Raw genomic sequence first — 20,739 nt, forward strand, 5'->3', positions numbered from 1 at the left:
CGATAAAAATCTCAAACTTGAGCCAATGCTGACTAAACTCTTGTCCGATAAGGCATCGATCTGTCAGTCACATGATCCAAGAAACAGAAGTTCAGATGAGGAACAGGAAATCAATGAATGAATAATGAATAACTGGCTCACACTGGAGGAAAAGATGCAGCAAATGTCCTGAGTATATTCTCAAAAAGAGGCGTGTCTGTACTTGTACTTTGTGGGGACATCAACTTTGTTCACACACTGACATTATGGAGACAACCCGGCAGCGTGGGGACCAACAACTGGTTGTGCCTTGTGGGGACAAGGCACAACGGTTACATTTCACGGTCAAGACTTGTGTCTGTGACAGAAATAATAAACATGTTTCTGGTCAAAGCTGTAGTCAGACATCAAAACAAAACGTCCTCTTGCAGAAAACAAAACGAGTGGCTGCTGTTTGTGTCGTTTGCGTCCTCGTGAATATTAATTCTTGGTGGTAGCAGCTTCACACCTTTGTGGTTTTGTTGCCATTAGCAGGAGAGCTCTCTGAGCAATTACGCAGTAATTATGGCTTTATAAAGAAAAGACAAAATGGGCCTAATTTGGCTGCCGTTAACTAACAAAAAGGCTTTTCTGTCTGAGAGCGGGAACGCCGGCGGTGGTAAGTAGTTTAGTGATTGTACTGTTTAAGGCAGTCGGAGTGTTACAACATTCTTTCATCCTGCACTCGTAAAGAGCTGGAGGTAGACAGGAAGTAAGCAAAACACAGCGAGGAGCAACGACAATGAATAGATTAATTCTAATGTCTGTTTATTAATAGTGTAAGATAAGAGATTAACAAGAAGACACTGATACATGACAAGGCAAGTGAGAGAAACAACAACAACAACCAAAGGGCAAAAAGGATAGAGGTACAGATCGGCTTAAGTACTTAGCAGGGGGTACCTCTAATTTATTTGCAATTTGTTTGATCTTGTATTATACATTATTCATCTCTTCACACATGAGCTACAACTCCCCAGAAGGGGGCGACACTTCTAAACGGGACCTGGGGTCTGAGCATGGTGAAAGAAAGCCTGATCAAAAACAAAGGCCCCGCCTGCAAAACCATGGTTTTCCTATGGTATGGCCAGGCAGCAACCTCCGGTTCTGCCGAGTGAAGCCGATAAGGAAGTGTCTTAAAGCTGCATTCTCTCTAGTGTCCATCAGGGGGCGACTCCTCTGGTTGTATAGAAGTCTATGAGAAAATGACTCTACTTCTCTCTTGATTTATTACATGAGTTTATGGTCTCAATCTCTAGTTTCAAGTCTTCTTCAATACAGCATGATGTTCATTTAGTAAATTATGATCCATTCAGAGTCAAACAGACCATAAAGCAGGGGATGCTTTAGAGGCGGGGCTACTGTGATTGACAGGTTGCTACCAGAGACGTATACGGCGTCTCTACGTCACTCCTCCGCATTCCAAATATGGTAACTTCCGTTCATTTGTTTTGCGAAAAAACAACAACATGGCGGCGAAATCACCGAACTCGAAGTCTTCAAAACTGCAGTCCACAAACCAACGGGTGACGTCATGATGACTACGTCCGGCGCCAGGCTCTAGTCGCACCGCTCCTCAATGTCACACTTGGCCCAGGAGGCCAATCAAATCAAGCAAGAGGCGGGCTTTACTACTTTAACACCGACTTCCAGGTTTTGTATAATTGTGTATTCAACGTTGTGTAAATGGACCGGCGGGTTTTTACTTAAACATCATGGACAAGTTTTGACAGAATATAAAAAATGAATTCCTCCGTCTTTAAAAAAAAATCCACTGGATCCGAACTTCCTGTCACTTCACCACAGTTACTGCTGAAACCTGCGACCTGTGTGTTTGTGTGTTGCTCCTCCTATTAAATTCACGTTCTTTTTAATTGCAGCCATAACGAGCTGGAAGAGAGGAAGTTTTAGGCTTCATTAGAAACGCTCTCTCACCTTTTAACTGCTGTGAGAGAGCGAGCTGCCGAAGGGGGGCTGATTGACAACACGCTAATTAACCAATCAAGGAGCGCGTGGCGAGCGGGCACCTGAGTGGTCACCTCCGAGTGCAATTACCTTCTGCCCGCTCCCCTGCTTCCTGTTCAGCCAATCTGTCGGCCTCCGAGAGCCTAACGACCCGCTAATAAGACAAGCGCTCCAGAGTCCATCTTAATGAAAATCAGCCGACCACCCCCCCCCCCCGTCCTCGCGTCGCCAGCCGTTGGATCGTGAATGCCGGTCATTCAACCTTTTCGTCACCCTCGGCGCGCTGAGAAGCCACACGGCGTTGGAGATTATTAAAAAAAAGGAGAGGATGATTTCCTGAAGAGGCCATTCGACTTAATTCTCTCTTCTGAAAGAGGAATGACGGCGACAGCATCTCAGCACGAAATGAAAAACCTGCTCCTTGATTCCCCCCCCCCCCTCTCTCTCGACCCCCAGGTTATTATCGGACGTGATTGGATGAAGCTGTCTGTACGTCTTCACAACCTCGTCGGTCCATAACGTCCAAATCTGGACCGTTTAGTTGGAAATAAGAAAATATGTTAGTTGGTGAAGATCTGGACTGTTGTAAAGTCTGAATGTGTTATCACTTCTGCCGGAGGATAAAAAGCTCTTAAACGCATCGGTTGAATTTTGGGAATGACTTAATTCTGGTTTAATCCTGGAGAGAAGAACCGCAGCGAACATTTAAAAATGAGAGAAAACAATTTAAACATTTATAAAACAAATCGTTACGTTGTTATCGAGAGTAGTATATACTTATACAGTGTATTAAGAGGTCATGAATGAGGTTAATTGAGAATTCTGAACATAATTATTATTTTTCGACAAGTCCATGCGCAGACGCAAGCAACAAGTATGAACGCCTGATATCTCTTCTTCCTCTGAGCCACAGAGCTCCATTAAAAACACCCGAATGAGCCTCACTGTTCACTGACATGTTCCTTCATCACCATGAACACACACTGTAGTTTATACCGTCCTGCTGCCACAAATACTCACTAGAGCACCAAATGTGGATTCATCCGCCACCGAAAACAGTCTCCAAAAAACGCACTATTTCCTCCCGTTTGTTTGATAAAAGTGACCTGCTGTTACTGAGACTTAAAAACAAATGTAACTATATATTTGTGCTTTTAAAGATTTACATCTTCAGGAGGAACCAATGGGCTTTGAGCTGAGAGACGCAGACAGGAAGTCAAAGTATTGAGAGACGTTTTTGGTTTTGGTCTTTAGTGGGATTTGATGACAGAGTTATACTTGAAAGTTAACTCTTGACCTTAAAAACACAAGTTGACAAATAAAACTCAGAAGCTCCTTCAGTGGTGGAGGAACTCAAATCTTGTAAGTAAAAGTAGCAATACTACAGTGTAGAAATACTCTGTTATAAGTAAAAGTCCTGCATTTCAAAGTGTTGCATCAAATTTAAAGTACCAAAATGTAAAATTACTCATTATGCAGAATAACATGCTATATTATTGGATTATAATTATTGATGCATAAATGAAGTCCTCATTTCTGTTTTAAATAAATACGGGCGGGTAGCTTGTGAATTTCACCAAGGGCTCAACAAAGTTGTAAAATCATAGCATAAAGTAGCATTAAATGGAAAACACTCAAAAATACTAAATCTACTCTTCCATAACGACTAAGAAACTCCATCTGCTTAAGAAGAGCGATGAAACGCTCCACAACAGAAATAATGAACAATGTTTGAATCTGAATTTAATTCATTATTATAAGGAAACATGAACCCTTAAAACAGCTGTTCTGTTGAGTTTTCAGAGACATTTCTACCTGAAACAGAAGACAATAAGACACCTGGGGCATCATGGGTAACTAGCCACCTGACAGTGATCAACGGGCGGTTACGGTCGTACAACTCGCTATTATACCTAATGGGCTATTGGGCTATTGTGTGTGTGTGTGTGTGTGTGTGTGTGTGTGTGTGTTGCTGGGAAAGTGACAGTATATTTTGCAGAGGTATGAATATTTTATGGAGTGAACTCATTAGACGCTCAGCCTCTCGGGAGCTCAGAGGAGAGTTTGTTTTGTTCCAGATTATTTGCGTGATGAATTATACATCTCCGGGATTCAACAATATGAAAACAACACAGCTACAATTAGACGGAGGGCGGAGGGCTATATTTACACTCCACACATCTAAAAGCCGACCTGGCCCACTTTACCGTCCGCCGGCTCACTTCCTGTCTGTGAAGGACACGTTAAATCTGCTTTTAAATAATAATGATTATGAGTATAATACATATTATCTGGACTGAAACTCGTTTGAGAACTATTTGTACAAAGTGCTACGTATTCAAGTCGAACAACAACAGATAAATGCTTCTGATGGTTATTCACAGCAGATCCAATCTGTTAAATCCACAACGACCTATTTTTAAAGGCATAGTTCAACATTCTGGGAATGAGACGAGAAGCTGGATAACAAGCGTTACTCTTTTTGTTAAAGCACAATTAAATATATGTTTTACCTGCTACAGCCTACATATCCGCTCTGTGAATCAAATCTTCTCTTTTCAGAAAGAAATCTTATAATTTATCCGGTTTAGTTTCATGATATCTTTGCATTAAGACGCCAGAGTGCTATTAGTTCTCCACCTACGTAGTTGGAGGACTTGTTTTACAGTCAGCCAGTCAAATCATTTCAAATTATATTTTTTATAAAGCCACACAAAACCAACAGACTTTGATCAACACCACGCGTTATTATCTTTGCATCTTATCTAACTTCTTAACATAAACACACGTCTTGTTCCGCTAATTAGCTGTTCAGCTACATGTTAGCGTACCTGCAAATGTCCCTTCACTCCGGTTGGATGTATAGTCTTTGCTCTTTAAAAAAGGCACCAACAACGCGCCGCCGGTCCACGACTTGTTTGTTTACGTTGTGTCACGTTCCCTGATCGGAGCTCAGCCTGCCGGCTGCTGTCAATCAAACACAGACACGCCCACTCAGAAATAAAAAACATACATTTAATCTAAACTTAACTCCAGTTGGACTTTATCAGATAAACACCTAAAGCTTGAACACTGTGGGCAACACACTCTGTTCACTTTCCACTAGTTTTTCTGTCATCATGGTTGACTGTACCTTTAACAGTGTGATGGGGGGGGGGTTCGTCTCCAATCTCCTCCGGCTCCATTAGAGTGCTGACAGGGCTGTGAATGGGCTGGAGATCTCGTGGCCTCGGAGCAATCACCGCGGTCATTTCACACCCTGCTGATCCCCTCATCTGCTGCAGAGACGAGAGAGGGGCTCCGAGGGCCCCGGAGGCCCCTGATGAAGTCCTGACCTCACTCTCCACAACCCCCCCCCCCCCCCTCCCCGGGATTAAAAAAACACTCCTCCTGCTCACAGTGAAGATGGCCGCTCAAGTTGGTCGACGGACAAAATTGGAAAGTTTTATTGTAAGATGAGAAAAGTGAGTCTGGAGTCAGTGCACCTCACAAAATGAGTAGAAACGTATAATACCTGCTTTGAAATATGACGCGTTTCATGTCAATGTGTCAGATATTCAAAGAAAAGGAAATCTGTTATTGATTCTTCTGTCAAATGTCATATTTTGGAAAGTTTTCTTCTTTACATATAAAGCTGGCAAATCCACAGATTTAAGTTCCTAATTTTGATTCTTAAAGTTTACCAACAAATGTGTTAATGTACCCAGCCACTGGAAACGTTTAAAAAGCCAAGTATTTATGACACTTTAGGTAAGTTCAGTGTTTCTTGGTAAAAAAGAATGTTGCATTTTACAAATATACGCAATATATTTCCAAATGTAGACTTCCACACTAGTGACCTGTCTGGTTTTAACTCGTTTCCTTCTCTTATCAGGTACTACCCACAGCCTTCCACTTAGCACTTATTGTATTAGCATTTATTGTATCCGTATTAGTTTGTTGCATTTATTGTATCCGCATTAGTTTGTTGCACTTATTGTATTTGTATTAGTTGGTTTCTGCTCTTAGATTCTTGTGTAAACAAGGAGATGCACGTATGACTTCTGGTGACTCGTAGTTCTCTTTAATATGTTGAATACACTTATTGTAAGTCGCTTTGGATAACAGCGTCTGCTAAATGACTGTAATGTAATGTAATGATTATCAATGCTTGTCCTCTTTAGTTATCCAGTGATGATGTAACCGTAACCCTCTAGAACGCCTGCATCTGTTCGCCTGATATAGAAAACACTTTGATGATTAACTATAGAACTAAAATGAATCCAGAAACATCCACTGATACGATTAACCTCCAGAGTCGAGAGGTTTCTTTTAGCCATAACCAGACTTTTACCATAGAGGGGATTACATTTTGACGTCTTCTAGCTTGTTGACAGTAAATCTCGTCCTTGTGATATATTTGATTCTACAAGCTCTTCGTTCTGTAAAATGTCACCGCTGTCAAGGCGGTTTGCGATCGATCAACAGCTCAAAGCGCCGTGTCGGAGCCAACCAAAGTTGAACTAGACGTGTGAGAAGATGTATTTCGGCCCTGCAAGCGAGTCCACTTATCTCAGTGATTCCATGTCAGAACTATTCCTGTTTTAAATGCTCGTGTGACTAAAATACAGATAAATATGACTTTAAACCTTAAGTTGTTATCTTTCTATTTCCTTAGTTGTTCGTAATGTAGCTCTGTTTGGTTTCTTGGGATTTGTACATCTTATTATACGATACTAATTAAGTGTGAACAAATGTTCAGCCTAACAGATTTGGTATCGTTTGAAACTTTTGTGACGGATCCAGAAGGGTCCAGATTCATGTTCTGCAGGTTCAGTATGTAAGTTGATGATCAGCATTACTGAACATCAGGATGCAGACTTTAATGAATCTCTTATCTGAGTCCCAGATAACCAGCGGGCGTCTTCCCTGTGAGCAGAAGCAGAGAAACAGTGGAGGGAAAAAACAACAACACGCAATCAGAGCAGTAAATGACAATCTGCTGCCCGACAAAACCAGAGATGAGCTGGCCGAAGAAAAAAAAGAAAGAAGAAGAAATGTCACGTTCAGGGGGGGCGACGCAGTCCCACTCATGTAATGATCTCGAATCAGAGGCCACTAAAAGGACAATTTTCCTCCCCAGGCTTTAATGTGTGATACTCATCAGCTTCTCTGCCTCAAATAGAAACTGATGTGCCGGCTCTCTGCCTGTTTCTGGGGAAAGTGAGAATTTCAATTACCTCGCCTCAGCGGCGGCCAATCTTAATAACTTCTTTCTTAATTCGTGTTCACGTCGGCGTCGAGGCGTTGCATCCAGGCGTTCCTCCTCACAACGGGCTGCAGAATACGAGACTGGCACCACTTAGCTCCATTGGGACCCCCGCTCCCCCATCCCTGCTAACCGCCCAGCTCCTGTTGGAATAAAGGTCAAGTAATCAGGCATCTGGAAGGACAGCTCATTTGTCATCCCTTGATAAATGCGTCAGCGGCTAATCTGCAGAGCAGGACCCCGCCGCGCCGCCCCGAACAGAAAGGTTAACCGATTCAAAACAGGAAGCGGTGGAGGACGATGGCACGGGGAACAGCAGCACGGGGGGGAAAGAAAGAATATAACTTCATTTTGATTCAATTGTTTGGTGGCTATTTCTGGACCAGTGGATTGTGGGAAGGCTCCGACAATAACCTCCACCCCGCCGCTAAATGACAGCAGACTGCAGCGAACATTAACTGTGACAAGACATTAGCAGCGATGAGGCGATACGATTCACCGCAGGAAAGAGAAGCTGCAGCCTCCATCTCCCCTCTCACATCCACCTCTTCTCCCGCCTCCCGACAGATTCTCCTCCCGGCTGCTGAAAGTCAACCTGACAACGCTGAAAGAAAAGTGTTTTTCACTTTTTTCACTGACAAGGAATTCAGTAGAGATTTGATAGAAATATAATATATATATATATATATATATATATATATACACACACAGTATGTATGTAGAGGAAACACACAAAACAACCTCGTACCAAAGACTAACAATGTTCTTAAAAGTTCTGCAAAGGACAAGGGCCGATATTGAAAACATGTCCAACACCATAGACTGTATATAAGAAATGGACGAAGTCATCGCGACGTCACCCATTGGTTTGTGGACTGCAATTTTTGAAGCCTTAAGTTTGGCGATTTGGCCGTTGCCATCTTTGCTTTTTACAACAAGAGAATCTGTATACGGCTCTGGTCGCGACCTGTCAATCACAGTTGACTCTAAATGGACCATAATTTACTAAATGAACATCATGCTGTATTGAAGAAGACTTGAAACTAGAGATTGAGACCATAAACTCATGTTTACAATGTTTACCGAGGTAATAAATCAAGAGAGAAGTAGAGTCATTTTCTCATAGACTTCTATACAACCAGAGGAGTCGCCCCCTGGTGGACATTAGAGAGAATGCAGATTTAAGACACTTCAGCGACAAATATTCTCACCTCAAAAGATTCACCAACTATATTTATCATTTCATCCACTACATCTCAGAGTAGGTACTTTTTACTCTATTTTCATTCCCTTCCTGTTCAGGTAAAACCACGTATCTCCAGATGTGTTGATGATGAATGTTTGTGATAAACTGAAGGATGAAGTGTTCCTTTATGCGTTAAGAAAATCCTCCTACTTCTTCTGATAAAATAACTCTTTAAAAAGCCTCTTGGGTCAGCTGAACAATTGCTGATCAATGCTCAAGTTTTTAATGCAAGATATTTCCTTGAAGTGAAGTATTTTCACAGTGTGGTATTAGTACTTTTACTTCAGTTAAGGATCTGAATACTTCCTCCACCCCTCCCTCACTGAGAGGAGGAGCAACACTGAAAGAGGAGCTTCATCTTCACATTTCCTGAAGTGAAAGTAAAGTTAGTCTGAGCGACAGCAGAGCTGCAGTCGAGACAAGTCTCTCTGTTTCTCTCTGAAGAAACATTCAACTGAATCCAGCAGCTTTTTCTCAACAACACAACAGAGTCTCTGACAAACTCTGGTGAGTACACTGTTCTACAGACTAAATACACTCACTAGGGACGTGCGGTCAGGGGAGGCAGAGATAACAGGCCCTGTTATCATGAAAAGTAAAAAACAAATAATGATAAAATAAAATAAATAATATGTATCTACTGATCTGTGCTATAAATGTAATTCCTGTATGATTTCAATCATTTTTCTAATCGAAATCGCTGAATTAGCGCATGTCCTGTTCAAACAGAGAGGAGACACGCGAGGTGAGGCAGCGACGAGCTGTGCCACACCTCAGATTGCGCAATCCCTCACAAACTGGTTTGTGCGCGTGCCTTTTGCTTCCTCATTGTTTGTCACCACTGTAATATTTGTTGACACTTGTATTATAAGTCCTTTCTTTCCATAGAATATGTCGCGTGTTTCACGTGTGTGTGGAACATATTTAGTCTTGCTGATCTGACATTAAACCGCAGTGAAGAAGCACAGAGGGGAGGCAAACAGTACCTCTGCCTCAAGGAAGGGGGCGCGCGAGAGCCCACGGGTCGGGTTCATGCTTGTAGTTCCGTTACTCTTCTTCTACACTTCTCTTCTTCTTCTGATATTTTGCTTTGACCGCCAACATTGAAGATTAGATATCTAAGCTTTAACAATTCTCAAAAAACAGGGAAATATGACCAAATCAACAGCAATTCAACGTGGGACCGGTAAAGTAACCTTTTATGTGTTTGTTGCTCTCTTTATACATCCGTAGTTCTTACACAGATTATCGCGGGATCTCGCGGGTGGCGCCCGCGAGCGCTCCGCTTCTGAAACACAGGTTGGTGGGGCAGGTCGCAGATCGCGGAGCAGACGCTCCTGGTGGAATCAAATATGTGTGTGTGTGTGTGCGTGCGTGCGTGCGTGCGTGCGTGCGTAAAGAATGCTGATATGAAAAACAACCAGTAGTCAATGTGCAAGCTGCCAATTGAATGGTGATTTAATCTCCTCTATATTAGGTTCATATATTTGTAAATCTGACTCTGAAAGAGTCGGTGCCTCACCAGCCACGAACCTCACCGCACGTCACTGACTCACTAAATATTTAGTCCAAGTTTAGTTCAAACCAGAATCTGACTGTTTTACATCTTGTTTTATCATATAAAGAATATTAAGCCATAGAAATGTGTCATTTTAGATAAAACCATCAGAGGTAGAAACTAAACCACAGTGACTGAACTCTGACTAGTTAAAGGTTAGACAGAATACAGTCACAGCTAGCATTAGCTTAAGCTAATTCACAGACCTGCTTCCTGTTTGAACTCAAAACCTCAGCTCTACTCAGACAGGAAGTTCAACTCAGAGTAAATGTTTAACTGAGCTCCAATCAAAGGTCGTGAGAGTTGTAAAGATAAATAATATTATATATAATATCCTGCAGTCCAGAGCAGTTAGCTTCCATCTTTTATTCTGCACATTTAATGTGTCTGATTCTCTGCTCTCTATCATCATCATCATCATCCTCATCATCATCATCATCATCATCATCATCCTCTCTCTCTTCCTCCTCTTTGTCCAAACTGACTCTTTGACTTTAAAGATCTTTGTGCAGAAAAAGTGAATTTTATTTTGCTCTGCTTCCTCAGACGCTTCAATAAAACAAATAATAAAGTCAAATACTGTCTAAATATGTCACAGTAAAGTGTAACAAATGTGTTGAGTTCAATATTTGCAGAATAACCACCGCTCCAACCGGCTTAATCTTTAATAAGGTGCTGGAAGTATCAACAAGTTCAAACTGATAGAATAGATATCCGCACACTTCAATCTATGAAAGAACACGTTATTTTTAGCTTTTGGTCTGAAGAACCTTCATCAGAGCATACATGGTTCAATATTTAAAATGTTACTTTAAACATATTGTCATTTTAATTACAATACAAACAACAGATTTGCAGTATTCTATTATTGTATGTTTGATGTGATAGTAATGGAGAGATTACATTGTGCTTTTTAGTGCTTTAAAATGAATTAATCCGATTTTAAATTGAGTTAGGTTGGGAACAATGACCACGCCCCGAACATATTGCATTTCCTCCATACAAAGTATTTAAGCACAACTGACCCATTGAATTCCTCTTCATCCCTTACTCTTCATCCCTTCATCTCTTACTCTTCATCCCTTCATCTCTTACTCTTCATCCCTTCATCTCTTACTCTTCATCCCTTCCTCCCTCAACCACCTTTCGCTCCTGAAGTCCATCCCTCTCACTTCAACATGCAGTGAACCATTTTAAACCCTTCCCAATGTAGTCGTTTAGAGGGCCTGCATGTTTTGATAGGCGCCAGTTTATCGATATCGTATCGCAAGAGGAAAGAATACAAAATATTACGATATCGATACTTCAATAGCTCTCCTTCACTCACAGCAAATCAAATTCACATAATTAAATAACATAATTCAGGACGATTCTTCATATATTCGACTAATCATAGTTTGATTTTATTTAACAAATAATCAAAAGATATGTTCTAACTGTTTTTTTTCCCACACTTGTCCTCAGAGTGTAGATATGTCTGCTGCCAGCTGTCTGCTGACTGAAGATCAGTTTCTGTGCTCCATCTGTCAGGATGTGTTCACTGATCCAGTCCTCATACCATGTGGACACAACTTCTGTAAAACCTGCATCACTCAACACTGGAACGTTAATGTCCAGTCTCAGTGTCCAAACTGTAAAGAGGTTTTTAACACCAGACCTGAGCTGCGGGTCAATACTTTCATCTCTGAGATGGCTGCTCAGTTCAGACAGTCAGCTCAACAGAAAGCCAGCAGCAGCAGCTCAGAGCAAAAAGCTGCCAAACCAGGAGAAGTTCCCTGTGACGTCTGCACTGGAACCAAACTGAAGGCCCTGAAGTCCTGCCTGGTGTGTCTGGCCTCCTACTGTGAGACTCACCTGGAGCCACATCTGAAAATGTCAGGTCTGAAAAGACATCAGCTGATCGACCCTGTGGAGAACATGGAAGGCAGGATGTGTACGGAGCACGATAAACTGCTGGAGCTGTTCTGTAAGACTGACCAGATGTGTGTCTGCATGATCTGCACTGTTTTAGACCACAAGACACATGATGTTGTTCCTCTGAAAGAAGAATATGAAGGAAAGAAGGCCGAGCTGGGGAAGACTGAGGCTGAAATTCAGCAGATGATCCAGAAGAGACGACTGAAGATTCAGGAGATCAAACACTCAGTGGAGCTCAGTGAGGAAGATGCAGACAGAGAGATAGCAGATGGTGTTCAGGTCTTCACCGCTCTGAAGGAGTCTGTTGAGAGAAGCCAGGCCGAGCTCATCGACACGATCAAAGAGAAGCAGAGAAAGACAGAGAAACAGGCTGAAGGCTTCATCAAAGAGCTGGAACAGGAAATCTCTGAGCTGAAGAAGAGAAGAACTGAGGTGGAGCAGCTCTCACGCTCTGAAGACCACCTCCACCTCCTTCAGAGCTTCAGGACCCTGAACTCTGCTCCACCCACCAAGGACTGGACAGGAGTCAGAGTCAGTCCACCTTCATATGAGGGGACTGTGGTGAGAGCTGTGAATCAGCTGGAGGAGACGCTCAGTAAACCAATGAAGAAGCTGTTTACTGAGGCCGAGCTGAAGAGGGTCCAGCAGTCTGCAGTGGATGTGACGCTTGATCCTGATACAGCACATCCTGACCTCATCCTGTCTGATGATGGAAAACAAGTACATGATAGTGATATAACGAAGAATCTACCAGACAATCCAGAGAGATTTGATACTTCTGCTTCTGTCTTAGCAAAGCAGAGTTTCTCTTCAGGAAGATTTTACTACGAGGTTCAGGTTAAAGGGAAGACTGACTGGGATTTAGGAGTGGCCAGAGAGTCGATCAACAGGAAGGGAATCATCACTCTGACTCCTCAGAAAGGTTACTGGACGATATGTTTGAGGAATGAGAATGAGTACATAGCTTGTGCTGACCCTGATATCTGTCTCTCTCTGAAGTCTCAGCCTCAGAAGGTGGGGGTGTTTGTGGATTATGAGGAGGGTCTGGTCTCCTTTCATGACGTTGATGCTGCAGCTCTTATCTACTCCTTTACTGGCTGCTGCTTCACTGAGAAACTCTATCCATACTTTAGTCCTGGTCTTAATGATGGTGGTAAAAACTCTGCTCCTCTGATCATCTCTCCTGTCAATCACACTGAGTAGAACAAACACTTGATTTTCTACAGAGAGACTCTTTCATTTAATGTAACAAATCTATATTATTGGTGATTTATGGTGTAAACATTATTGATTCTTCACATTCTGATCAATGTTTTGTTTCTATTTCTCTGTAAATGTTTTTCTTTAATTTTTCACGTTGCTACTACTCCAACACACAGATTTTAAGCCACTGATGGATGTCATCTAATGTAGATTCATTATTTTTTAAAGCTGTAATAATTGCCTTCAAGACTGTTTAATCATCAAAAACAATGTACTTAAAGCATTTCTATGTTCCTTAAAAATCTGGGTGGCAAATCAAAATGTTTTATTGTCTGATTATTGTATAAATAGTATGTTTTGTATTATGTATTAAGTATTATGCAGAGCAGGAAATGATGCAAAAAATTAATAAAGGTCTCAAGAAGAGGATCAGCAGTTTACACATAACATATAATCACACTACTTTAAAGAAGATACACATGTGAAGGACAAGGGACAAAATGAGGGAAAATGCTGTATTTAAAATAAAGGTCTTGTTCTAAATCACATCTGTGTTTTGCTCCGTCAAACTTCTGAGCGACTTGTGAACTTTCTTCTTGGACAAAACGTCTCTCAGAAGAAAGTTCAGCCTCTCAGCTCAGACGCGTCGACCCCGTCCCGCCTCTGAAGTATAGATGAATCACTCGTCCAAACTTTTCATGCCCCATCCATCTTGCGGATGGGGCATCTTGTGATGGCCGGACATCTTCCCAGTGGACGCGAGGGTCGATCGGTGCCGATTTTGCCGAATCGCAAGAGCCGGACAGAACGTCTTAATAAGCACCAGCGGTGATGGAAACAGTTGCCGAGGCATCAATACATGGATAAAGCTGTGAAGAGTGAGAGCTGGACAGAGATACAGACTTCTCCTAACAGCGGAGGAATGTAACCAAGTACATTTAATCAAGTACTGATCTTAAGTACAAATTTGAGGTAAAACACTGTGAACGGATTTAGGTTCTAAGATAAAAACCTGAACAACTCCCAGACCAAACTCTGTGGTAGAGAACTGTCAATCACTGTGTAGCCCCGCCCAAAGCATCCCCTGCTTTATGGTCTATGTGACTCTAAATGGACCATAATTTACTAAATGAACATCATATGAGTGCAGCTTTATGACACCACACAGGAAATTATGGGGGAGGGGTATGCTATGCTGGTCATGATTGTAATTGAAATTATCGGTCAACAACCTTCTGGAAAAATGAAACAAATGAGGAAGTGTCTTGAACTTGCATTCTCTCTAGTGTCCACCAGGGGGCGACTCCTCTGGTTGTATAGAAGTCTATGAGAAAATGACTCCACTTCTCTCTTGATTTATTACCTCAGTAAACATTGTAAACATAAGTTTATGGTCTCAATCTCTAGTTTCAAGTCTTCTTCAATACAGCATGATGTTCATTTAGTAAATGATGGTCCATTTAGAGTCACACAGACCATAAAGCAGGGGATGCTTTAGGGCGGGGCTACCTTGTGATTGACAGGCCTCTACGCCATTCCACAGTCCCAATATGGTCACTTCAGTTCACTGGTTGCAAAGAAACGGCCAAAATCTGAGGTTGGCAATGGCCAAAAGGCTTTGCCTGAGGCTTCAAAACCAGACGAATCACTTCTCATATATAGGCTACGGTTGGCTGTTGGCTGTTTGCATGAATAAACATAACCCATAACACAGTGACTGATACACATGGGGGAGATAAAGACGTGTGGAAACGGTCCGTTATGTGAGCATGTGTGCCAACGACAACATCTACAAGAGACCTCATCAGGGATCCCTCCTGGTGACAGATCTTGTGGTGTGTGACCAAGTCGCCGGTCAGTCATGTCGTGTGGAAACCACAACGACTTAAAGCCTCACCATTTAAAGACAGCTAGTTGTGTAGCGTGAACAGTACAGCGATCTGAAGACTTTGGAAGTCTTGTAGTGTGAACTTGGCTTCAGTTAGCAAGCTGAGTCAGAGGTGAAATGTAACATTTACTCAATTAATGTACTTAAGTAGAATTTAGAGCTACTTTATACTTCTGATTCCTTTCATTGCCTTTTCATTAGTTACAGATTATTAACAAAAGACATATGAACAAATAAATGAATACGTTTTCGGTTCAGGCTGCGTGTGATCGATCTGTCCGTTCGTGCAGATGAGATCCACACTCAGCTCTTTGTATTCACTTCTTCATTATTAGTTTGCATATATTAAGGGCAAAGGTCCACAGTAGAAGCTACAAAACCACAGAAGAAGACATGTACGGCGGTCTGGATGTGCCAAACCATGGAGAGAGTTTGTCAACGGACGTGTTTTCAGTGTTCAGGTGGTGGGCGGGTTTAGAGACCCGTCAATCAAGCTGTCATAACGACAGGATCCAATCAGGATTCAGTACATCTCTACCTGTACGGTAGGTCAGTTTACCTCAAAGCCAAAGTCATTCATTAACAGAGCTGTCAATCACGCACAACACACACACACATACGGAGTCAAAATGACTTATCGATCAGCTGATTCATAAACACAGCAGGAAATATTCAGCTGTTCCACATTTGCATGATGGAATGAACATTGAATATCTGTCAGCCTCCACACACTCATTAGCATATTTGACGCCTTCAATTAGCTCTGACACAATTGGCTACTGAGCTTGCAAAAAAAAATCTTTGTACAAGGTTACCGTGTGTGTGTGTGTGTGTGTGTGTGTGTGTGTGTGTGTGTGTGTGTGTGTGTGTGTGTGTGTGTGTGTGTGTGAACATACTGCAGTCTAAGCAGGTAACATGCAAAGCAGCTGATTCAATGAGAAAATGAATGAACAGTGAGTCAAAGCGAGTGAAGGTTTATTTTAAACTTTTTTAATTAGATAAACTCTAAAGAGATGACAGGAAATGAGAGGAGAGAGAGAGATGAGGAATGACATGCAACAAAGGCCTCTAGTCAGTAATGCACGGGTCAGGTTGCGCAATACAATTCAATATGCGCTAAGGCTTATATAAAGGTGCTGTAATGCTGTTAGTACGCTAGTGAAGACGGTTATTAGTAAACACCAAATTAATTCAATTATAAAGAGTATTATTAAACAACTTTTCTTATATTATTATGAGCTTATTTGCCCATAAAGATTGGTCATTAAACCTCCTCAAAATTATTTGTCAGCCAAAACATATCTTGATATAATAAAAAATAAATAAATCTTAGTTTCAGGTGATTTAACACGAATGAAAACATAGTTATGAATATCATCTTAAATTGCTACAATCCTACACACACTGGCCCTTTAAGGGAATTCTATCCAAAAACAGACAAACAAAATCTACTCCCATCCAAGTGTTTACATCAATAACAACCACCAACGTACACAACACCAGCCCGCCGCCTCCATTTCCTGTGACGGGCGGCCGTGTTGTGATTTAAGAGCCGGAGCAGAGAAACTCATCCCAGCAGCCACAAATGGAGCCGTCGACGGCCTGATAACCACCTTCGGTCCGATAATATGCCTCGACACCTGCCGGGTGACACATGACTGCAAGGCTATACGAGCGCGATAGCATCTCCCCCTCCGCCGGCTGAGGTGTTATGCTGTGAAGGCTGCTTGTTGTTGACAGGTGACATTCAGGATGCGAAGGAGGTGACAGACTGTTTCTCAGGTAGGCAGTCAATAAAAAACACCAGCGGGAAGGATGCAGATTTAAACTTTACATAACAGAATCGAAGGTATGTATCATGCACTAACAGCAGCATCGGGTCAAAGCACACATCCTCACTTTAAATCCTATAAAAGTAGTAAAAATGAACCGCTATAACTGAAAATGTACTCTTGTTCATGCTAAACAGGCACAAACTGTCTCCTCTCTGAGCTGCAGATGGATGCAGTCTTAACGAGGTGCAGGTTTAAAGCACAATTAAGAGTAATGTCCAATCTGCTGTCGCCTCAAGCGGCAAGGTCACACTGCCTCGCCTTCCGAACACAAGCAGGACCGACTCTGAGCAGAGTAGACAGACTTGTGAGGACCTCACTGACAAAATATATCCCCCAACTTAAAGCTTAAAACCACGTTTTAACACTAAAAACAGCCTGTTGAAGAAATAAGGACCGGACAAATGTGCAACTACTTTTTTGATGATGCAGAAAAAAAATCTAATTTCTCTCAAAAATCTCTTCACGGCGTTCGTCTGTCACCACTTTGTCTGCTTTCAGTTACCGACCTGCTGAAGCTGTGGAGACAGACTGGTGATGTGGTGCAGACGGAGAACCTCACACCGCTGTTGGACGTCCTGCTGACGCCTGCAGAATCAGAGCGTGGACGTGCAGATGAAAACGCTCAACGCATCTCATCTACAAGAAAAACTGAGGGTTGTTACATTTCGGTTCTGTGAATAAATGAAACAACCAGCAGATGTCAAATCTAAATCAGTGTTGAGGACCTCAATGCTCTTTGGAAATGTAAGGTTTCTGATTGTTCCTCAGTCAAACTGTCTCCCTTCACTTTCTCTCTCTGGCGTATTTGAAGGAAAGAAAAACAACAACGTCCCCCCCGACCTCGAGGTCACAGTCTTCCAGTCGAGGACTCTGTCATCTTTTCCGATATTCAATCGGTGACCTGCTCACTTTATCTGCTTTCATTTCCCCCCCCCCTCCTCCGTAATGAAATGAAGAGCGGGCAGGCCGCCTGTCCTCCGTGCGTCAATGAGGCCGCTGACGAGAGGATAATCAAATTGTTCATTTTCAATTTTTCATTTCTTTCATTATTTAAAAAGCCGCTGTCAGCTGCTCGGCCTCAGACTGACCTTCACCGGTTATTATTTGTGCAACTCTTTCTCTGTCCATTCGCCACCTCTTACCTCCGCCTCCTCCCCCACTCCTCCCCCACTCCTCCCCCACTCTTCATCATGGGACACTGAGAGGAGACTTTATGTGTCGTACTGACTGTGAAAGCAAATCTTCCTCTGGGACAAATTAATCAAATAATGGCAGTGTGCACAGAAAGTTTATTCTCTGTTGAAGCTTAACTATCACAGTTTATGGGGTTGTGTGTGAAGAGTTAAACTGTACGGGACTGTTGTTACTCCAGGTGTCTCTAAAATGTGGACGCTGTCAGCTTGACGTCACCGTTGGTTTGTTTTGAGGCCTCGAGTTCTACATTTCGGCCGTTGCTTTCACTTTCTTTGCAGAAGTGACACGAGAGGGTTGAGATAAGAACAACCAAAATGCTGAACAAGACATTTTTAGGAGACAAAAATGTTACAATTAACTGTCATGAAGTGAACTGTGAAAGGGGGGAAGTTGACCTGTCAATCACTGTGTAGCCCCGCCCTAAAGCATCCCCTGCTTTATGGTCTGTTTGACTCTAAATGGACCATCATTCACTAAATGAACATCATGCTGTATTGAAGAAGACTTGAAACTAGAGATTGAGACCATAAACTCATGTTTACAATGTTTACTGAGGTAATAAATCAAGAGAGAAGTAGAGTCATTTTCTCATAGACTTCTATACAACCAGAGGAGTCGCCCCCTGGTGGCATTAGAGAGAATGCAGCTTTAATCTCGCTATCTTAACGATGCCTTTTACGAGCTTCTGGCACGAGTCCTGAGGATAAATGTGGCGAAAGGTTGTCAGTCAGACGGGGTTGTACAGCACAGCAGTCCTACAAAATGATACGAATATATATAAAATAAATAAAAAAATGATAGAGGTGAAGATATGATGGCATCCTATCACCATATTGCACGGAGAACAATTGAATACTTATGACAGAGAAGTTAAGGTGACACGTTTTCCTCCAGTCGTATCTTTGAAGCTTGATAATCGATTTACAGCCTTAGATTGTATTACTCTGACTTTCTGTCGTTGTGCTGTCAGTGACATTTCAGGAGGAATCATTCACATCAAAGCAGCAGCACCGTCGGTGTCTGCAGCCCCGAACACTGACTGACGGATAAATGCTTTTATAACCTCCACCCGATGCACACCTCTGCACCTCCACCCAGGGCTGCTGGTGATTGAGCGCGGCGGCTGCAGAGGTCGGAGGTCGGGTGATGGAGGGATACAGTCCATCAGCTCCAACAGTGTGAGCAGAGAGGATGAAACCAGACATCAGAGTCAAACTCCCAACGGAGACAAATCTATTAGAGGGAGAGAAGAAGAAGGAGGAGGAGGAGGAGGAGGAGGAGGAGGAGGAGGAGGAGGAGGAGGAGGAGGAGGAGGAGGAGGAGGAGGAGATGCTTCTACTCTCCATCACTGGAAGCAAAGAGACCATATTCTGAATTTGTATAATAAAAACCTATAATTGTAATATTGAGTTGTTAAAACTGTTCCACAACAACCAAACAACCAAACTCATCCCGACAATCAAACAATTTACATCTGAATTCAGGACTTTTACTTGTATTGGAGTATTTTAGGAGTATTTTTAGGAGTATTTTTAGGAGTATTTTAGGGGCAGCTAAAAAAGTACCTCTGCTGCTTCAGCAGAATTTGTCTGGTGTTTCCTTTGGCTTAGTTGTGTGTGTGTGTGTGTGTGTGTGTGTGTGTGTGTGTGTGTGTGTGTGTGTGTGTGTGTGTGTGTGTGTGTGTGTGTGTGTGTGTGTGCGCTGATAGCGTCCTGGCTTGTTGTTAATAATTCCGTCTCTCTCACCTGAACACAGCTGAGTCGAGCGTCTCGACACCAGTAATCAGGATCAGGTGAAGCCAGACGACCCAAAGAGAGACGGACAAAGTTAAACTCCTCCATCCCTTCACGTCCTCGCTCCTCCACTTTTAAATTCTCCTCCACGTTTCCTCCTCTGCCGCCTAATAACTCGTCGCCGTTCTAAATTTATGAATCAAAAGCCTATAAATTAATATCCAGCGGGCTTGTCTGAAACAGTTTGTGGTGTAATTCATCTTGCGAGCTCATGATCGGGTTATGTAAGTAAATACGGGAGCGATCCATAACCGGCGACCTTGTTAGACGCCCCCTCCGAGGTCAGCGCTAATTGATGGGTGTGTGTGTGGGGGGGGGGGGGCGAGTATTGCGAGCGGCGTCAGACTGCAGGCGTCAATTAAACGATTTCCTGCTCCCACGCATTTACAAAGGAAACCAATCACAGGTCAAGGGTTGAGAAAAGATCATGAGAATATACACTAAGAATAACTTCTCTTTGCGTTTTCTTTACTTTCACCAGTTACTACAATAAATGAATGAATGAATGAATGAATGAGTGAATTAGTACTTTTATTCAAGGGTCGTACCCAGAAGAGTGTAACTATAGATAAACGGCCCCAACATGAAAAATCTGGGATTTGAAATATTGTGAATGGTGAACATAAAGTCCACTCCTGAAGAACAAAGACAAAAAAAAAAGATATTCTCACTTTGTTTTTTTTAATCTGGAGTATTTGTATTCAATTGTGTATAAACTGAGAATGTTTTATTAACATAACTTTATATATGTCGTGTGGATGTCGGACTTTTTTCTTTCATTTTGAAGGAAAGCCTTTTAAAGATTCATATTTTCACTGATTTACAGGCATACAGTACAAACACTTTCAATACAAAAGACAAAACTGAATAGGAA

General features: G+C 42.3%; 1 protein-coding gene across 2 annotated transcripts in view; it reads left to right on the forward strand.

Moving 5' to 3' along the window:
* Positions 1–13,689, forward strand: part of LOC306698478 (E3 ubiquitin-protein ligase TRIM21-like) — a 281,779-nt gene extending 268,090 nt beyond the window's left edge. The window contains exons 1-2 of one of the 2 annotated variants that reach the window (XM_079162787.1): positions 8,852–8,984; positions 11,500–13,689. In XM_079162787.1, the coding sequence (XP_079018913.1) occupies positions 11,509–13,155 (1,647 nt within the window). In that variant the 5' untranslated portion in view covers positions 8,852–8,984; positions 11,500–11,508 and the 3' untranslated portion in view covers positions 13,156–13,689. Of the gene's footprint in view, positions 1–8,851; positions 8,985–11,499 lie in introns of those variants that run through there. The other variant, XM_079162788.1, reaches the window with a different exon arrangement.
* Positions 13,690–20,739: the final 7,050 nt, after the last annotated feature.

This window comes from Pholis gunnellus (assembly GCF_910591455.1).
Source record: "Pholis gunnellus genome assembly, chromosome: 7".
In the NCBI taxonomy this organism is placed as follows: domain Eukaryota; kingdom Metazoa; phylum Chordata; class Actinopteri; order Perciformes; family Pholidae; genus Pholis; species Pholis gunnellus.